The sequence below is a fragment of the Alosa sapidissima genome, chromosome 12 (genome assembly GCF_018492685.1).
Source record: "Alosa sapidissima isolate fAloSap1 chromosome 12, fAloSap1.pri, whole genome shotgun sequence".
Classification (NCBI taxonomy): domain Eukaryota; kingdom Metazoa; phylum Chordata; class Actinopteri; order Clupeiformes; family Clupeidae; genus Alosa; species Alosa sapidissima.
The window spans coordinates 10256269-10277551 of record NC_055968.1 but is presented as its reverse complement, the minus strand read 5'-3'; the positions used below and the strand labels follow the sequence as shown (position 1 = coordinate 10277551).

The 21283-nt window shown below is 42.5% G+C and overlaps 2 protein-coding genes across 4 annotated transcripts; both read left to right on the top strand.

Moving 5' to 3' along the window:
• Window positions 1-1778: 1778 nt before the first annotated feature.
• Window positions 1779-16578, top strand: rpf1 (ribosome production factor 1 homolog). Of its 2 annotated transcripts, XM_042056619.1 has the most exons (10): window positions 1779-1784; window positions 7024-7333; window positions 7554-7610; window positions 7879-7959; window positions 8057-8152; window positions 8491-8644; window positions 8963-9045; window positions 14562-14743; window positions 16042-16168; window positions 16321-16578. In XM_042056619.1, the coding sequence occupies exons 2-10, from the start codon at window positions 7028-7030 to the stop codon at window positions 16360-16362; spliced, it is 1128 nt and encodes a 375-aa protein (XP_041912553.1). In that variant the 5' UTR covers window positions 1779-1784; window positions 7024-7027; the 3' UTR covers window positions 16363-16578. The 2 variants fall into 2 exon arrangements, with proteins under 2 accessions (XP_041912553.1, XP_041912552.1); XM_042056618.1 differs by lacking the exon at window positions 1779-1784 and having other exon boundaries at window positions 7012-7333.
• A 530-nt stretch (window positions 16579-17108) lies between these two features.
• On the top strand, window positions 17109-21262 carry spata1 (spermatogenesis associated 1). Of its 2 annotated transcripts, XM_042056615.1 has the most exons (12): window positions 17109-17534; window positions 17664-17770; window positions 17855-17972; window positions 18064-18117; window positions 18208-18565; window positions 18858-18996; window positions 19096-19141; window positions 19515-19587; window positions 19680-19805; window positions 20558-20736; window positions 20826-20924; window positions 21001-21262. In XM_042056615.1, exons 1-12 carry the CDS (start codon window positions 17496-17498, stop codon window positions 21148-21150), a joined length of 1488 nt encoding a protein of 495 aa, XP_041912549.1. In that variant the 5' UTR covers window positions 17109-17495; the 3' UTR covers window positions 21151-21262. The 2 variants fall into 2 exon arrangements, with proteins under 2 accessions (XP_041912549.1, XP_041912550.1); XM_042056616.1 differs by lacking the exon at window positions 19515-19587 and having other exon boundaries at window positions 19685-19805.
• The last annotated feature ends 21 nt before the right edge of the window (window positions 21263-21283 follow it).

Below are 21283 nucleotides of genomic sequence, written 5' to 3'. Positions count from 1 at the left end.
GTGGGTCGAGAACACATGTTGCCACCTCGTGAGCAGCTGTCGGAGTTGTTGCTTCTGGTCCTCTCCCAGTCCTTTCCCCTGCAATGACTCACAGCGTAAATGTTCAGGCGTGTCCCCAACTACTGTCCCTGCCTCTTGAGTGGCCTGTGTAATGCCCACTTCAACCACCCCAGGTCCCACCCTAGTAAAACAGACATCGTTACCTTCTATCACTTGTGGTGGTGTTACAGTCGTGACTCTTGCAGGCCTTTGGTGATGGTGTAGGTGGACTGGGTAGGGCTTGGTGTTTCTCACCCGTATTGGCACTCGGCCTCTGTGGTTGGTGGCAATAGAGCGGGCAACCTCCACCACTTTGCCGTCCAGATGGGGCTCTACTACGACCCACCCCTTTGACCCATGGGGTCGTGTTGGCACTCTAGCCCAGACCAGGGCTTCGCTGTTGGCAGGGATGGTTAAGGCATAGCGGCAGGCCACCTGGGCCATGTCTTCCCGCTCCTGTTGCACCTGGGCATGACTGATGCGGCGGCAGTCTGCGAGGATGTGGTCCCATCCCGGGGTCAGCCTGAAAAGAGCGAGTGGAGAAGTACGGCCCTTCTTAAATAATTCCTCCCAACAGGCAGAGATGACATTCATGCCCAAAAGTGCTCGATGTTTGCCGAGGCAGTGATCCTTTACGACAACGATCCCTTTAGCTGGTACAGCGACCCCTTGAACGTGGAAGTTAGCGACCACATAGCCGGTGTAAGGGATGTCGAGGCCTTTAGCACCTCGTAGAGTCAACCAGGATGCCTCTGTCGATTGTAGTTGCTGGTCGTCAAAGATTTCTTTGCACAAGGTTTCTGAAAAGAGGGTCACCTGGGATCTTGTATCTACTAGGCACTGGACTTCCTTGCCATCAACTTGGATTTGGACAACTGGACATTGTCCGATCAAGACGTCTCAGGTGACAGGTGAGGGGGTCGCTCGAAGGGGCCCCAGCCACTTGACCCACAGTGGCCGGCAAAGCTAAAAATCCGGTTGAGAGGGGCGCCGTGCTTCAGTTTCGACTCATGTGTCCTGCCGCTCCACAACGGTTGCAGATTGGTCTTCCTTCCTCATCCCACTGAAACGGGGGCCGTTCGGTCGGATTGGCCTTCGCTCTTTAGTGCCTTCCGAGTAAGACCTCCCTCGGGGCGGGGGCAAGAGACTGGGACGTTCCTGCGCATCTCCTCCAGTAAGGTCTTGGACAGTTCTGCCATCTGCTCCTTCACATCTTTCATGATTTCTGTGTGTAGCTCGCGCTTCCAGTCTGATGTAGCAGGGGGGGCAGGAGCACAAGCGCTGCTAGCAGCCACACTTGGAGGCTGTTCATCGGTCTCTTGCTGGTCCAACACAGTTCCAACGCTTCTTTCCGGAGGTCCTGTGAGGGACTGAGGCGACCACCCCACGTTTAGGGAGGTGCGCCACTGGATTAGGTGGTGTCGAGGGAAGGCAGGAGACAGCAGTTCCATACAAAAATATAATTTATTTAGTCCATAAACCAACAGGCAGATCCAGGAGCACAATAGGGGTCAAAAACATGAAATACAGGGTTCTTCAGTCGACAAACGAACACGTACCGTGCCATTAAACTAGGCACCTGGAACCTACTCTTTTTTAGGCTTCCTGTCCAAACAAGGCAACCTTGCATAACTCTGGACCTCACACTCCAACCTTTTCTCACAACAAGCAAGGTTAACTTAATATTAAACAAACAAACAAACTCTATGACTTCCCTGATTTCTGGACCTCAAGCTCTTCCGCATGTCTCCCTGGTTCTCCTGTGTTTCCAGTCTATTGTATCTCTCCCGTGTGAAATAAGCCTGCCATTAAATAGGCTAGGCAATTACCCAATTAGGTCTGGGCTAAACCATTATAGGAAATGCGGGGGTGGTGGTGGTCTGTACCATTAATCACAGTTAAAATCTCCCAGTATAAAGACATGCATACACCTACATACACAAGACATAAACAGCAATAAAATAAACTGAGTGCAGGTGAGTGTGTTTGGCTGCAGTCCATGCAGGTGTGGCACAAGGCAGTTTTTCAAATGTTTGTCGTAGGGGAAAAGGAGAGGACTCCTTTTTCACAGGTCCTCATAGGTCAAGGTGGCGGTGCAGCGGAGTTGGCTCTTCAGGCACTGCCGTATGGGGCCATCACGAAGGCCCAAGAGGAACTGATCCCGCATCAATGAGTCTTCCTCTCCCAGGCCATGGTCTCCCCGATTCTTCAGGCATGTCAACAATCCTCGCAGTTGCAGGGCAAAAGCGCGAATGGATTGTTTGGGGCCCTGCCTACAGTTAAAGAATTGGGCCCTTAGAGCAGCTGTAGGAGTTTTGTCTCCGTAGAGCTCCTTAAAATAATCAAGGACAGCCTGGGAGGTGTTCCGCTTGGCTTCAGCTGCTGCAAGCACCTCTCTCTTAGCCTCTCCTTCCAAGAGCCCAGCAGAAACTGCAACCTCTGTTGTTCTGTCAGGCCCTGTAGATCAGCTAGATACTTTGTCTGTGACGTCCAGTCTTTCAAACTGACATCAGAGTTTGGGCCACGGAACTTCGGAACCCAGGGGGCCCCGACAAAAACGAGCAAAACTTGGGGGCGGGGTTCTGGGGCCGGATCGGACATGTTGAGGGGTGGAAGTGTTCAAACCCAGTGCAGAAATCCTGCCGACTACGCCAGTTGTGACCCAAGGGAGGGCGCGGCGGGCACGGCTCGTCTAGCAGGGGCCTCGTCAGTGGCTGGACAGCGTTGGGGCAGTGGGTATGGCTCGTCTGGTGGGGGTGAGCAAGCTAGTTATCAGTGGCTGGGGCACAGGGCTTAATGCCCAGGGGTTCGGCCCAAGTGTGGGTAGCGGCTGGGGCTGCAACAAGGTCAAGAAGAAAACCACAGCCGGTCACACTCGTGAGATTAACAGAGGTTGCTCTGACAAACACTTCAAGGCACAGCACGTCACAGCAAGGTCAGGACAATAGTTTCAAAAACAGATGCAGCCCAACTAGCATGCAAACAGGTTAGCCAGCACATCTGAATGGTACACTGATAATACTGCTCGATAAAGGGACCACTTAGCGTCACTGCCGTCGCTTCTCACTCCCGTCTGCCGAACTCCACCCACGCGAAGGCCAGTGTCTCGTCCGAGTGCTCAGCGGGGCCACCTTCGGGGACAGGCTACTGGAGGCTGTATTCAGTGCAAAATACACAACACTGCAATCCCTGAAAACTCACACTCGCAGCACTGCAATCCGTGAAATCTCAAACTCGCATGCACATTTCTTAGTGGGCACAGCAACATGAGTATACAGGGGAACGATGCACAAATACAAGCAATCCCAGTAGTCTATGATCACCCGGGCAGCACCGAAGGCTAGCCGATAGCAACGATACACTAGCAGCACATCTCCATGGGTACTTAGCTGTAGCTGCCCTCTTGATTCTCCGTCTTCCAGGGTTCCCAGTTTCCTCCACTGAATGCCCGTCTCGGTAATCGTCTTTTCCTCCGGTCTCCAGTCGCTTGTCTTCACCGTAGACCAGCCCGCGTCGTCTCCGGTCTCCCGGTCCTGTTGTTTGTTGAATACCTGCAGCATAGTGCTCCCCCTCTAAAAGCACACCAATCATTGAAACGAATTCCTCCCGCCATCCAGCTGAGCTGCATTGGAACAATAATTAAATTAACACAGCACAAATAGCTAAACATCAGCCTGTGCTACTATGTTTACATTTTGGGACAGTGCGCCGCCATCTTAATCCCGGATGGTTTCGCTAAAACCGTTCCCTACGGAGAAAAACGAACACAGATTAGTTCCGCCCCCCATTGGAATGTAGTCACCCCCGTGACACGCATATATCAGATACGCCGATTTGATTGGTTCCCCGGGATGCAAGGGGCAAAAGTATCATGCATCATTGACCTCTCCTGAATAAGTCCCGCCTCCGTAACTTCCGTATCTATCCAACTTCCGGGCGTCAATTGTCTATGGGAAATAACATGGCGTTTCGAAATATCATACCGGTAAAACATCTGTAGGTAGCGAAGTAGAAAAAAATGGTGGGCAGATTGGCCTACACACTTCTGCCATCTAGTTTCCACTGGATTTTTTGATTGTCGGTGCCGTTTAAGTAGTATAGTCTATAGCAGGGATCACCAAATGGCGGACCGCGGTCCGAGTCCGGACCATGACGTGATCCTATACGGACCCAGACCATAATAACCTAATTTAGATTTTCACGTAAGATTTCAAAGCTGCGCTAAATGTTTCGTTGGTTAGGATAACAGCATTTACTTCAGGAGCTTCAAGAACCATCATTTCGCTTGCTGCTACTCAGCCAGTGAAATCTGTGAATTCTGATAAAGTCGAGTCAGTGAGTAAAGTAGCCTACTATGGGGAAGAGACTGATAGCCTGAAACGAGCGAGGAGAGGAGACGGGACGAGAAACAATCAGATGGATATCTAAGTTAACGATAAGTAAGTTATTTTCAAATCATCGATTGCTCAAAGAGGAGGAAGCTAGACAGCGAGAACAGAGCTTTATATAACGATACGGGGGCAATACCACGCAAAACTGTCACGTCCGTAACGCCAACTAGGCTAAATATGGATGTGACAGTTTTGCGCAGAATTGACCTGGATCTCTTCTATTCTGAGACAGGCGATTTTTAAAAGCGCCAATTTGAAGCACCTCTACTAGACAAAGCATATTGAGCAAGCATAGGGTAGGCTAGGCCCATTCAACAGTGAACTGAGACCACAGAATATTTTACGATTTAAGAAGGCAATATGATTGATCCACCACAATCTAGTTAAGCCGACATGCATTCACTGCCCAACAACGTGATGTTCCTGGGTTTCCAGGATTTCGGGTCAACATAAAAAAAAAATTAAAAAAAATTAAACTTGCTGATTAATGGGTTCAAGGAACCAGCCTTGTCTCAGCTCAAATTTTATTTTAAGTTCATGTTAAGATCTTAAAAATAGCCAAGGCTACTCAGTTTTTCTCCCCAATCACTCTTATCTTGCCTTATTTCTCCTCATTTCAAATGTTGCCTTTTAGGCTACTTATTTTATTTCACATTAAACATTAGGCCTATGCCTACAATCTTCTTGAATTTCCCCTTGGGGATCAATAAAGTATCTATCTATCTATCTATCTATCTATCTATCAATAACTAGGCTCCATCCATCTATCCTAATATTATATATATATATATATATATATATATTATACATACATACATATATATAGCCTAAACATTATGATGCTCCGGACCTTTGCTTGAGGAAATTTTCGCTGAAGATTAATTGAATACCCCTGGTCTATAGTATACTACTTAAACGGCACCGACAATCAAAAAATCCAGTGGAAACTAGATGGCAGAAGTGTGTAGGCCAATCTGCCCACCAGCTTTTTCTACTTTGTCACCTACAGAGTTTGACAGGTACGATCTTTCAAAACGCCATGTTATTTCCCATAGACATTTGACGACCGAAGGTTGGATGGATACGGAAGTTAGGAGGTGGGACTTATTCTGGTGAGGTCTATTGCTCATTGCCAGAGTGTCTTGCAGAGACAATTCCATTGTGCTCTCGCGAGAACTCTGGATTTCCAGTTAACCCTGTAGCTGGACATAGATATGTGTTCAAAATAATGGAAGTTCCAAGTCTTGCATTGCATTGAAAAACCTGGATAATCTTTTCAACTATATCAATTGGCCTATACTGTATATAACAAAAAATAATTTAGAGGTAGCCTATACCTCACAAATCAGCCAGACCCAAACTGGCCCAAATGTAACCCCTGAGTATTCCATCTTGTGTCTGGGGAAGCTATAAGCACTAGGGCTCACAGGAGTCTGTTTCTGGATCAAGAGCATTATGAAGGGCAAACATCAAAGCCTTCCAACTGGACATTGGGCTGTCTGATGCCTGTGGTTCTGTCTAGCCCATCATTTCCCAACTTTGGGGTCGGGACCCCATGTGGAGTCGCCTGAAATTCAAATGGGGTCAGCTGAGATGTTAGGTAGGTATCGTACAATTGACCAGTGCATTACATAAGATATATACTGTAGCGTTGGTGTACAAGTGTACTAGTGTTTCCCACAATGCTTTGGAGCTGGGGTGTCGGGAGAACTTTAGGGGGTTATTGTATGTGACTTTATCTTTATTTACTGTTGTACATGTTTTAGTGTAGCGTGAATCCCTTTTTAGTTCTGCCTCTTGTGTGACCCTTCTTGTCGGTGTGGCTGTGTCCAACCCTGTGTGTGTAATGTATGAGTGACTTCCCTAGCGTGTGCTATGGATTATGTCTGTGTCCCTGCTCCTGATCTATCAATAAAGCTTTGTGTTTTGAATCAAGCCTTGCTCGAGTCATTACAATATATTAAATAGAAATGGTATCCAAGTCAAGTAACTAATAGGCTCCTTCATTACAATCTAGCTATGTAAATATAAAAACTTAGACATCCGACATGAGATCATCATGGTTAATGCTCGATCAACATTCCAAACAAAGTAGCAAAACAACCAGGCGAGTTAGTCAAACAAACAATTTAGCTTGCTAGGACTTTTGGGGAAAATACTGCTCTCAACTGGATGTTACAGCAGAGATGAGATGTGCTTTCTCACACAACATGTTGTGAATGATTGGGGTTGCCAACGTTTTGTGACATCAAAATAGGGTCACCTGCCAAAAAACGTTGGGAACCCCTGGCCTCCAGTGACTGCAACTCTGAGTGTACATTCCACCCATAGAATGGTTTCTCACTGTTCTCATTTAATAGGGTAGACATTTGGGAAAAGTCAGTGTAATGTTATGTTTATGCAGGATTGACTAGCATACCGGTAATATAAAACAGCTTTTTAAAAGGAGACCTATTCAATCCCTATCTGCAACATGATGCTTGAATAGTCTTGGAATGGAGATAGTTGTGGCTCCTCCTAAACGCAAGGCGGCGACATTCCTTCTATGGCTCTGTTGCGCACTTCCTTTTCCACACGGAAGTAGTCAGACTAGCTACATGCACACACGTGAAAGGAGAGCGCACCATAATACTTCTATGGACAAAACAGATCTCCCCGAGGAAAACATGGATTTTGAAGAGGAATCTGAACAGAGAACTGTTAAAAAGAAAAAAGATAAGGGGAAGAAATCAACAAAAGTCAAAAAGTCTCAAGTACCAGTCGTGAAAAAGGATGAGATTGAGTCACGTTCCGTGGACACAGAGCCTGGAACTTCTTTTCCACCAACTTTCAGCGTGTCTGAAATAAAAAACAAACAACGGAGACATGTTATGTTCATGAAGTTAAAGCAAGAAAAGAGAAAGGTAGATTATGATGACAGTGTAATGATGTCTTCGTTTGAGATTGCTGTTTGCTGGGTAGAAGGAACCAGACCAGTGATGTTAATTTTGCTCTGTGTAGTGTAGTGGCGGGCCTTGGCTTTTTGTGAATTTGTCGTGACAGTCGTCTTTTTAAAAAAACATTCATGGATAGAAACGTGTGGCTTATTACACGTGTAACTGTCAAACTGTTTTTGTCTTATAGCAAAGATTAGAGATACGGAAGAAGAGAAAGAAGGAGAGGGAAGCCCTTGGTGACAAGGTAAGTGAAATGCTGACACTAACGTAAACAGGTCTGAAATGACCTGTAATCACTTGTCACAGTAGGTTGTCATTATTGATGGATTGTATATGGTTTCATGTAAAAGGTTAAAAAAAATGGTTTGACATTCATAGCTCTACACTGTAGAAATGCATTATTTTCAGCAATGTACAGTAGTTGATTTCCTGTCAAGGTGATGCAGGCTGTCTGCATCCATTATTCATATGGTTCTAACCTTTACATGGTTTGTCTCTTTTTCAATGTGCAGGCACCACCAAAAGAGGTTCCAAAAACTATTGAAAATCAAAGAATATACGATGAAACAACAGTTGATCCCCAGGATGAAGAGGTAATATATTGTTTGTTGAACATCACAAACATTGGAGCCGGAAAAACAGTGACCAATATGTTAATGGAATGTGCATTTGTGTGTTTGTTTTGTTCAGGTTGCATTTGATGAGGGAACAGATGAGTTCTCTGCTTACTTTAACCGTCTCACAAACCCCAAGGTTTTAATCACCACATCAGACAGACCCAAGACCGTAAGTTTTTCTCATTCACTGTGGCAATTGACATTAATTATTCTGGAATGTTTTTTTTTTTTATATATTATTTTTATAAAATGTCCAAGTTTTGTGTTATTATGTTAGATGTTGCCTAGCCAAACCACATGGGTTTCATCATTTGCATAGTGAAACATTCATGATTGTCTTCATGATTTTGTTTCAATGATAAATTCCCATCAACAAGAGAAAGACATCACACTTAATACTACTCCATGTGGTTTCTTACAGTTTGATTGCATTTCTGTGCACAGGTGTTCTAACTTAATCCCGTCAATGCTTGTTGAGTAATTACTATGTTGTTGTTTTTTTTTCAGAGAACTATTAAGTTTTGTGATCAGCTAGCGACAGTCATACCAGACGCTCACGTGTACTACAGAAGAGGCCTCGCTCTAAAGAGGATTATTCCACAGTGCGTATCCAGGGGCTTCACATATCTCTTGGTTATCAACGAGGACAGAAAAGTGCCCAGTATCCTTGCATCTCTGGTTTTACTCACATGGTTTTACTCTAAGCTAGTTGAATGAGTAATTTACATTAAAGAATCCCATGGGACATAGACCTTATATAATATAACCAGCATTTTTTCATGCAGCAATTAATTAATTATCCACCACATATTTTATTCATTTGTATTGTGTATTACAATACTTGGTACTTTTTCTCCATTGAGTGTATCAGTGCTTTATGGTCTTTCAGTATCAGTCATAATAAATCACTCTAAATAAGGAGCCGATTTAATACCTTGTTGCACAGTTTGCTGCTCCCCTTAACCCTCCCTTTCAAAAGATGGTATGGTTCTCTGTCATCTTCCTGATGGCCCAACTGCTCACTTCAAAATCAGCAACGTCAGGCTACGCAAGGAAATGAAAGTAAGTCAGATATTCTGTTGAGTTTTCTTTCTGCAGAGTTTTCTTTCTGGAGGTTGTGCTTAATCATTTAATGTGGGTTGCCTCAGGCAAAGACAGGTGTTTACAGTCACAGGCCATTTATTTACATATGCAGTTCACTAGTGCTGTCAGTTAAACGCGTTATTAACGGCGTTAACGTAAACCTATTTTAACGGCGTCAATTTTTTTAACGCGAGATTAACGTTCTTTTGGTTAAACAAACTTTGTAGTTTTTTCACATGCTGTTGCAACAACTAGTAACGTTAGAACAACTACAACACTACACTGGATTTAGCTAGACCGGAAACTAAACAATACGCACTGACGAATGGAATGGAACGTTGTATGTGATGCACGTACACATACAACGCATGTGATGCACGCCCCCTTTTAGGGAAAAGATGACTGATATAATTGAAACCTATGCTGCATCCAAGTGGGGAGCGAAAAGGGCTTATACTTACTAAATCCTGAAACAAACGTGAATAAAAGGCACAAAATAAGGTTGGTGTAAGAGTTATCTGTGTGTTTATGGGATTAATGTGTCCATGTTCCTATGGTTTGTTCTTTCTAGTTTACAGGAGTGTCACGAATAGGGTTGGGTATCGTTTGGGTTTTATCCGATACCGGTGCTAAATCGATACTTTTAAAACGGTGCCGGTGCCGAAACGGTGCCTGAACCGGTACTTTGTTTTTAAAATGTTTTAAATTAAAATAGTCTAAAGCATGAATTGCTTTTTTTATTGATAAGACAAATTTGAACATGAAATTGAACTGTTATATTTACTATCAATATCTCATTGCTCCTACGAATAATACATTTAAATGTTAAAACAGCTTGCCACGCATGCACACACAATGGTAAGCTCTGCTTTCAAGTTTACCCAGTGTAGGCGGTTTGCCATAAGGTATGTTAAAACCGCTTGCCATAGAACTGCCAGGTCATGGACAACGGCATTTGCAAGCAAGATAATCTAACAGGGACTCTACTTTCCAGTTAATTCAGTGTGTTCCCAAATGCTTCAAGAAATGTCATGTCTTAACCCATAACACGCAATAGTTTTTAACATGTTAGGCTACATGTCGGTGTTGAAGTGTTTAGATTCCCAGCGCTAGCCTAGTAGGCATTTTAACAGCAACTATGCGCTAAAACCAGTCAGCTGAGTTTAATTAGCGATAACGTAGGCTACTGGAGATGGTTTCGTAGCCTCTTTGACAGCTCAATGACATCAGGTATGTAACCTTCATATTTATGTTTTTGCCAGCTAACTTTTAACATGATCTTCATATTCATTGTGATGCTATATGGGCCTCATGCACATGAAAGATTAATATCATGCCATCATGTTGTTTATAACACACCGTGAAATAAAGTTTTCACCTTACAACTTTGCTGATAACATTTCAAATAAATGCCAGTTAGCACATTAGCAAGGATATTGTGTAACATATAGGCTACTGTTGATGTTGTTTCATAGCCTTTTGCTTGTAGTTAGGCCCACTGCTAGATTTTGACAGGAGCTCGCAATATCGCTTTAAAGTAAGCTACCTGGGCTCACGCAAGCTGTCAAACACTGTCTACTTGTGTGTGGTGCACCCCTCTGGTTTATACATCCAGTGTTTATGTTAGCTAACTGTATCTGAATGTGTTGCTATCAGAGCAAGACATTAGAGATGGCGCATGACATGCAGTGATACCTCGTATAAAAAAAAAATAAAAAAAAACGCTATTTAAGCACCGAAATGAGGCACCGAAATCCACGTTGTTATTCGATGCAGTTACTACCGTTTGCGTCGGCACCGGTGCCATATTAGAACCGTGTTTCGGTGCCCAACCCTAGTCACGAATGTATCGATAGGCAGTCAAACTGCCCGTGGCTGACTATAACTAAGTTCAGCAAGCTTAACTTTACATGTTAACTTGTTTTCCTCTAAAATGGGGCGTGATGCAGATTAAATGTATCTTTATGATGATGCGCCGTTAGTAGGCTACGTAAAGGCATGCTGCACACACTTGTTTGGGCTTACGAGCCGGCCAAAGAGTAGTAGCCTAGGCTGACGCATTAAATTTGTGCCGCCAAAGATTCTTTTACCGTCACTTGTTCTGTTATCGACATTCCTCTTTGGCTGCTACTATTTGCGTTGCACTCTGCTTTCGACATTCATTTGCATTAGATTCCATTCTTTTCAATACAACTCCGCACACCAGCATCGCACTTTGGCGCCGTGTAAATCACGATTCAGTTATATTTGGTCGACGCTGCTCCATAAAATCCATTGTTCATCCAGTGTTTGCCTGTTAAAAACTTCGGCGCTGATGTGTGTGGCAAGTGACCGTGCACCATAGACTGTAGGCCTATAAAATGGCAATGCACTCATGTTGAAAACTTCCTTATTTTCAACTGAACTCAAAGATACAGAATATAATATTTTCTGTTTGTTATGCCCTTTATAATGTGTGTAGGCCTACATTTTGTGCACGCACTTCTGCGGTAGCATTTATATCAGCTAAATTTCTGAAGAATATTGTGTTGCTTCAGGTCTGCTGCACATCTTTTGAAATTTGTAATAATCAAATAGACCTATGTCTTAAAATTCAGTTAATAAAGTAACTTGCTTTGCTTTCATTTGAATCTCAATCAAGATAAACAATAATTGCTTTATTGTTAATATGGACTCCTGGAAAGTTCAGAAATGCAAAAAAATAGAATTTTAACCATATGATAAAATATGTGATTAATCGTGATTAACTCTAGGAATTCAGCGATTAATCGCGATTAAAATTTTTAATCGTTTGACAGCACTACAGTTCACAGAATCAGAGTGAATTTTGAGATTCTTGTTGCACACTCTGTTGACAGAATGGACAAATTTACTCGTTTGACGAAGACGTCACCATCTCAGGAAGCTCCTCCGATGTCCACTTAATTGGTTTCTTGTTTAATTTGGGAAATTTGCCTGCCTCTCGTAGGCTAGGCCTACTCGTTCATGACTACAACTGACAGCTGTTGACAGTTGGCCTTTGCTGGCAACCCAAATAGGAGAACACGCCAGCCCATTATTAATACTCTATTCTAGAATGAAAATTCCAAGAGATTCCGCCCCGTAACTCATTTTTTTCACAGGTTTTACGGGGTGTAGTTATGTTGTCAAATAAGCCATTACTTCAATTAATCGTGTTTCCTTACTCTCTGACGACATATGGTGATCATTTTTTGAATGGTTACAGTTTTTTTCCATTATTTCCTACATACTGGTCCTTCAAAGTTTGCAGACACTGTTCCGGAATGCAGGAGTAAGCCAGTGCTGTTTTTAAGATTTTAGAATTGAGTACGTATAATGGTGTGAAATTACTGATTTGAAATTATTAAGAATTCCAGGCAGATAATTTCAGATTTTTTTTTCTTGCTCTAAGGAAATATCAGACCATTAAAACGGTAGCCTATTAGTGTCCTTAATCCTTTAGACCAATGTTTCTCAAACTATTTGCCTATTGATGAGGGGACTGCTCTTCCGCGCAATCAAGTTATGCCCAGTGCTTCTGTCACATGATCTGGATCTGGATCCGGCCCGCGAATGAATTATCTACGGCCCCCGGGATGATATTTGATTAGTATTATAACCGGCCCGCAGGCCACAGCCGCCGGCTGCTGTTTTGCACGCACCAATACTCCATTTCCCACCATGCAACGGTAGCCCACGAACTCACTGCGGCGCCGCAAGTGGGCCTCGGCTTCATTATTCATCAGTATTCAGTCAGGGCAGATGTCAACTTTCAGCTACCCCCCTCCCCAGTGTTGTGCCTGAACACGTTCATTGAACGAAAGTTCATGCACCATCATATGAACTCGTTCATATTTTGAGCGAACGTGAACTGAACGTACTGTATTAGCCTACTACTGCCTGATGAACGTTACTGTGAACTCGTTCATTCTGGTGTCTGTGAACGGCACGCTCTTTCAGTTTAACTTCGTTGAATAGGGTGTCAGATTTCTACAGAGCCTTCCTCGCGAAAACCCGGCTAAAACACACCGTAAAAAGGCCTTAATATGGCAGCATGCAGGTCACCATTTGTCAAACTATGGGCCGCGGTCCGCAATGTGGACAATGGTCTGCAGAGTGAAATTATTCCCGGGCCATCGTCTGATAATTTGCTGCGCAATTGATCAAGGAGCCGCGGACAGAAAAAGAAAACAAACATTTCTGCAATTAGTAGGAAATACTTGTTTGGTGTCATCAAACATAGAGGCATAGAATTAAGTCGTGGTATGGGCGTTTATTCAATGCATGCGTGTGCACGTTGGTAGCAAAGCTAAGCTTCAACCTATTGGAAGGCTATTTAATTATGAAACGGCATTTAATAGAACGACGTGGATTTATGCAACTTCCCTAAAAAAAACAGAGCACAGACTATATAAAATACTGTTTGGCATTAAGTATTAAAGTCAGCCAAAAGCTATTAATTAGTCTTAGTTAAAGATCTCCAGATCACTGATTTACGCATGATCTGATCCGCCATTTACCATTCACAAAAGCTGGTATTGTGTTTCCTGAATCCTTACATTCAGGCATTCAAATGAAATGTAATTAGCATATAAATATTCTATCAGTGTATGATGCTTGCATGAGGGAAACATCCCAAAACAACGGCACCCATATAACTGCTGTTGTTTTGAGAAGTATTTCTCTTGCAAGCATCATGCAACAATGCAAAAACAATGAAACTATTGTAGGCCTAATTATATTTTACATTAGTAAAGCAGTACTCTGATGTGCATGTTTTCACAAACTTTTGTGAACAATCTTAGCACTTTAAACATTGACTGTTTTGAAGTGCATGTATAGCAATATAGTAATATATATAGTTATAATAATTGTGATATCATTATGATAATTTGATGGGGGGTTGGAGAAGGGGGTGGGTTCATGTAGGTGGGCCCTATGACCCCAAAGTATGCCTTGACTGGGCCTCAGGTTTAAAGAAGTTTGAGAAAGGCTGATGTAGACGACAAAGCAGCAAGGAGGCATCGTATGATCATTTAAACAAGTTTTATGACAAGGTCGGTGAGGATGGGAAAAATCGTACATTTCTGTGCAAACTTTGCCCGCACTTTAGTCACAGTCATTATTCATTTAATCATTAAATAAAATACAGTACACGTCTTGGTTCAATAGGTTACGTGCAGTCATTTTAATATGTTTTAATAAACATTGAACCAGTCCGGCCCTCGGCTTGTAGCAAATTTGTTTTTTGTCCCTCTAATGTATTTGACTTTGACATCCCTGTTATAGCACATTGACCCCTGTGCATGAAATGCACTATATAAATAAACTTGCCTTGCCTAATGGACGTGTTGTTAAAAAGCATGATGCACTGTATAAATAAACTTGCCTTGCCTAATGGATGTGTTGTTAAAAAGCATGATGCACTATATAAATAAACTTGCCTTGCCTAATGGATGTGTTGTTAAAAAGCATGATGTTTGTTTTCCCCTCAGAGGCGAGGGAAGGAGCCCACGGAACACTCCCCCGAGGTCATCCTGAACAACTTCACCACGCGCCTTGGCCACAGCATCGGCCGCCTGTTTGCTGCGCTCTACCCCCACGACCCGCACTTTGTCGGACGTCAGGTGGCCACCTTTCACAACCAACGAGATTTCATCTTCTTCCGGTTCCACCGGTAAGTGTCATGGATGAAAGCGCTTACACACTGTGTGTTGGACTTGACTCCGTGCCTTTTCAGGTATTTTGTGTCTATTTTTGGTCTAATTTTACCAGCGGGATCGTAATTCATACCAGTGGATCGTCAGTAATGTCAGTAACAACATGTATAATCTAGAACCCTGTGTTTGACTTGATATTCTAACATACTCCTTTGGACACTTTTTTGGACTGTTTGCCAAAGCACCAACATTTTGTTTCTGTGTGGAGGAAGGACTTGTGCGTGTTGACGGCTTGTGAGTTGTCATGCTCTGGCTTAGTCGTGTTTGCAATAGCAAAACAAATATACTTTGGAGACCAAAATGTTCACGTCAGGTCAGTGTACTACTACTACCAAGGAGAAACCAATTGAATCAGTCCTTTTAAAGGCTAGGCCCCATTCACTTAACCTGGGTGAATCAAGACCAACCAAATTTGAGTAGAGGAGGTCCGTCTGGAGATCTTCCCATTTAAGCCAATTTCCGAATCACCAAAAACCCAAGATCCAATCATAAACACTTATCTAACCTGGGGTGGGCTTTACTTGACAGACAGAGAAGTACAGTTTAACAGTGCTGTTCAACACAACCAATGGCTGCGCTGATAGCTAAATTGAGATATGAGAAGCGGTATGGTGTTATATTAGCCTGGCTACCAGTCACTCACACTCAGTAAGGATCACAGCATGTGCGCCCTCTTGTGTCTAAATTAAGGATTAACTGACCACGGATTAAAAAAAACATCAGGCCTTTCCTGGTTACCCTAAGAACACATTCTGTGCAGACCATTTGAGAATTCTTGAGAAAAGAGTTATAATCACTGTACCTTGAACAACAAATGGGCCTCCGGTGATGCTACCTGCAGCTGGTTAAATAGGAGGAGGTGCTAAGGATGGAGATAGTTCAAGTATAAAACACTTTTCCACTGTGACTTGACTCAAACACCAAATACAAACTAGAGGTATTGCAGTCCCACCCTATAACCTACGGTCTGTTGACAGAGACGGCTCTTTAACTAGCCATAGCGGGAATCTTTGGAGTCAGTTGTAGGTCAGGGTTGCTATGAACCAGTTTAGGACAGAGGAGCAAAAGGGACCCTGAGAAATGTAGTTTTGATAGTCTTATGGATGGATTTGTCATCCAAGTTAAAACAAATGGAAGTCCTGCTTCTAAAACGCCACATGATGATCTTTCACATTTATTTGTCAAGAGGATCTGATCAGCAGAATCAGTTGTGAATATCAGTGTGACTGATTTTCTCTTGCATTGATCCACACAGGTACATCTTTAAGAATGAGAAGAAGGTGGGTATTCAAGAACTTGGACCACGCTTCACCCTAAAACTTCGCTCTCTTCAAAAGGGGACCTTTGACTCCAAATTTGGGGAATATGAATGGGTTCACAAGGTGAGTCTTCAGTTATTATTAGTCTGCTATCTGCTACTACTAGTTTATTAAATGAAATGATTCAATTCTATTATAAGTTACCTGAATTAAAAGGTAATTATAGTACTAACCTGAAAACGTACTAATGACCCATCTTTCTGTCTCTTCTATAGCGTCATGAGATGGACACCAGTCGTAGAAAATTCCACCTGTGAACAGTCTTTCTGCTGTGTAGCACCACACTTCTATCTCCCTCTTCCTCTCCCTCTCAGTCTCTCTCTCTCTCTCTCTCTCTCTCTCACTCACTCACTCTCACAAACACACACACACACACACACGAATGAATAAATATTTGTTTTTGCATTTTTTTTGTCATCCAAACTACATATGTTGTTTTGAGTCTTTGGCAATAAAATGTAAAGTTGTTCAAACATGTTATGTAGCATTTACTCTTCGACTAATAGATAATGAGGGCAGACACAGTGAATATTCCTATGCGTGTGTGTCTCACATCCTGCTGGGAAAAAAATGGAATAGTGGGGGAGAAAACAGAAAGCATTGTCGTTGTTTAAGTCACATGTTGTAATTAGCCCCAAAAGTAAGCAATTTCGTACTTACAGGCTGAAAAATCTTTGAAAAGTTATGGAAAGTTTTTGACATTTTGTCAGTGAAAATGGGTGGGAACCCTACAGTAAAAATAAAAGGGCAGAAATAATATAATAACACAATCTTGAGATGTGGGTAACTTCTCTTAGGTCAAAATAACACCTTTTTCATTGATATTAATGATGTATTAGTTATATATTTTTTTATTCTAACTGTTGTCAAAAGATGCACTTGCTTTCTGCACATCTATCACTTCAACTCGTTTTTTTCTTTGGTTAGGCTAACTTTTGTGTTGCCCGGGTATGACAAAACCAAGGGTTAATGCCGATAGTGTTGGACAAAGCATGAGCTTGAAAGGGAGATTTTATTGCTTCTTTGTAGCCTACTTACTGCTCACTAGACATGTTATGGAGTAGCCTACCATATAAATACCATAGTTACCGTTACGTTGAAGTAGGTGCATCGGCGTATATTTTTCACTACACTAGCTATTCTATCCTTCCAAATTTTAATATCCTCAATTTGATGTCGATTTGAGACTAGCATTTATAGTTGCTGTTCCCGTAACGATGAGGCTTACCATCTCAGTGTTTGATTACACAAGATTGTAACTTAGCAGTGCGGTCCACTCCCACGGAGGGATACCAAGAGATCGCTTGAGTCTAGGGAACACGATTGGAGAATTCTTGCGTGTTCGATAAATGGTAAATGTAGGCTACCCAAACCTTTCCAATTGCCTAGCATGATGATGAACCACAGAGGAAGACGCCTAAGCTCTGAGGTATGTCGGTAGTTCAATAGTGTCTCAACATACTTCATCAGTTAACGTTATCAAAATGTAAAATGCTTTGTGTTTAAAATGGAAATGAAGGAAATTTATGTGTACGCATTTCTTTGTGATCTGGGACAGTGTTTGGAGTTACACGTACTCTGTGTGCCTATTGAACTGTGGAATTCAAAAAGAAACACAATTTCATCTGAAGTCATTGATAATTTCATATCTGCAGGGCTTATAAGGTAAGTTAAAATAGTTAACACACAGTAGCCTAATAACCATAATCCTGTAGCTTAATAAAGTAAAACTCCCTATTTTTGTCCCAGGGTTTATCCAGATATCACACTGAAAGCACTTAGAGATGAACTTGGGGTCCTACTTGGTGGAGACATCATAATTGACAGATACTCCTTCCTAAAATGTGTTGGTAGAAGTCTGGCACTGGTAAAATTGATTTATAACTTAGAAGAAACTATGAACTATTGTGGGAAGGTGGCATGTGGTTTACATGTTGAAATGTATATTTCCATCACAGGTCAAGCCCAAACAAGAAAGAGAACTCAAAGTAAAAGCCTTCTCACCTCCCTATGTAAGTTAACAACCTGTTTGGATTCATACTGGGTACATTTCACCAAATGAAATTCAGCAACTCTTCCATTGGTCCATGATTTGTCTTTAGGCCCCTTATCCTGAACTGTACCTGTTGCCCTCTTTTCTGGACACCAGTGGAAGCACGCGGTCACACTCACACACCTCAGAGATGCAGAGTTACAGCTCAAACCCACACACCAGCTTTCGCTCAGAGCCATTAACATCAATAGCCACGGAATCAAAAGAGCCTGTCCGGTTTCCTGAAATAAAAAAGCTGTCCAATCAGCCTCCAACTCTTAGTCTGGATGGTGATGGTGGCGGTGTTGACGATGATAGCTTAATTTCCAGTGAGGACAAAGAGGAAGATGGTTCTTCTTACAATTCAGGATGGGGAGAAGACCACAGCCAAAACGAGAACATTCGTGAGCAGCTTCATACCAAAAAAGGTAAGAATAGTAGGCCTATGATTGACATAGATAAAGGAATTGGCAGCAGTCCCAATGTGTATTTTAATTCATTGTTTAAAACATCTGTGTGTTTGTGTAACGTATGAAAGAATCAAGCTGAATAGAGTTAGTATTAGTATTAAGAGTATCAGTAATATCCTGTCATTTTAATCAGACAGCAAATCTTGTGGCACTGTCATTTTTGACAAGAAAACATTACAGCTCTTTTTGATGATATAGGACGTAATCAGCTATGTTTATTGGTGTTGGCTGAACATTTTCAATTTCTCAGGAAATCCCGACAAGTTATGCCCAGCCAGAACGGTCAGTTCGGCAACAAAGAAATGTTCCACAAAGAGAATCCAAACCAGAGACTCAGGAGTGCCTGACTCCGTGGAGGATGTGGACAGCTTATCTCTCAACCAAGACAGGTCTCCCTGACACGCCTACATTCCATAATATTCCCAGATGTATTACTACCTAACATCTATATGGTATGCATACTTTTTTATATTATTATTTGTACACAGAAAATACAGAGACAACAAAAACAACAGAATCGAGTATACAAAAGAGGTCAGTTTGACATTCCTTTTTTTGACAAAGAAACTGAGGTCGTCCATTCGGGGGGGGGTGACACAGTAACTGTGAATAGCTGTGTGTCTGGGGGGGGGTGACAGTAGCTGTGAATAGCTGTGTGTCTGGCGGGGGGGGCGTTCTACATGCTCAGGAAGTCCCAGACGGTTGCTAATGACTCATGCGGTTTCTTGTAAATGGGCCGTGAGCTTTTGTTTAATGCCGAGATGTCAAACCCAGCAGGTGGTCTGTTTTTTACTGGTATACTGTGTAATACAGGCCATAACATTAGGCATGTTGTATTTCTTTATGCAAAGCTTCTTTGATGAGATGTTTTTTCAAAGGTCAAGGCTCATTGTTTGTGTCTCTTAAGTGTTCTCCAACAGCAGCTTCCTCCTATATAATCACTGCAAGAAAACCTGTGGTCACCGTCTTCTCGACTAACAGTATGACCAAACTCCATTCACATCCTTGCTCAGTGCTGTGGTGTGCTATGCTGCTGTAGAACCCAGTTCACGCCTCCAACTGTTCTCCTCAGGGCAGGAGCTACTGGAGGAAGTCCGAATGGTGATGGAGGAGAGAAAGCAGTTGGAACGGATTAGACAAGACCTTCTGAGGAAGGGCAAAGACCTTCTGGCTCTCAACAGACACCGGAGGAATCAAGGTATTATCAACAACAACATTTATATAGTGCTTTTCAAGGCAACCAAAGCGCTTTACACTGAAGGGGGAACCCTCACCAACCTGGGTGATGCACGGCAGCCATTATGCACCAGAACACCCACCTCACATCAGATCAAAGTATCAGCGTGTGAGATGAGGATGATCCCTGTCTTACACCAGAAGTGGTGTTGCAGCAGCAACAACAATGGACTTGCTCTACCACCACTGCTGACTTACTCTACTCCCCTAGTCAGCGTGTAACAAAGCATACTCAAAGCTATATGTAGCACGCAGCAATAGCCACTCATACTAGAAACACGATATATGATTTTTGACGATATGGTATGATTTTAACTTCAAATCTATTATTGCCACTTGCCAAAACGCCTATTCGGCTGAATTAACGGTGGACGTGCTCTATAGTATAGAGCATGTCCTTATATTTAGTTCAAGTCAATTGGAGTGAGTTGAAGAGCAAAGCAGTCAGGTCACACTTGCTGCCCATGCTGAATCAGTGCCTGTATAAAACAGTCTGTGACTGTACTTTAAGTCTAATCTAACACATTCAGATATTCCTACATTTCAGTATGACAGATAGACCTGCAGCATTTTCTTTTAACTAGTGTGAATGCAAGAGCAGGTCACTATGTTATCAATGCATTTTTCATCTAAAATAGGCCTTACAGATGTCTGAATTTATCCTAGGACACATCTGGTCCAACACATTCGGATGTAGTCTGTATCTTTTTTCAGCTCGTAATGGCTGGAAGAGGAAATATTTTGATACCAAGAAAGCTACGGCACCCCTGGAAGAAAGCCTGAAGAATGTCCGGCAGGAACTGGAGACTTTCTACAACAAACTCTTGCAACAGCTACAAGCGAGAGAAGGCAGAAAGAAACACAGACGTCTGGGGAAAGTCTCCAGCATTAAAGTGAGTATTAATGTGCCCTGCAACATAGATATGGCCATATTAATTGGATAACCAGTTGAATGTCATCAATTAACTATAAACCTTTTCAGAATGATCTGATCATCCAGATTATGACAGAGAGCTACGAAATAGATGATTTAAGAAGGAAGGTAGAAGACTGCAAAATGAAACTGGAAACAGAGCAGAAGGTTTGTCAAATTTTCCTACATTGTTGTTGACCAAACTAATTTTTACAGCTAATCAATTTTCTCCCAACTATTTCAGCTAAGAGTACAAGCGGCCACAGAACGACAAACACTGAAGGCTGAGCTGGCTTCAAAGAAATCACAGCCTTCTGTCTACAAGTCACCTGTAGATGTTGGAGGCAGCGGGCAGCAGTATACCAAACCTCCTGCAGTGCAGAAACAAGCCTGACCCATAGGAAATCGGACCATAGAGCTTGAACATATTTCAGTAAAAATATTTAAAGGCATAATCTGTGATCCAAAACCCTTTTTTTCCCTTTAAATCTATAGAATTGCTCATCATCGCCTGCTAGCTGTGTTTT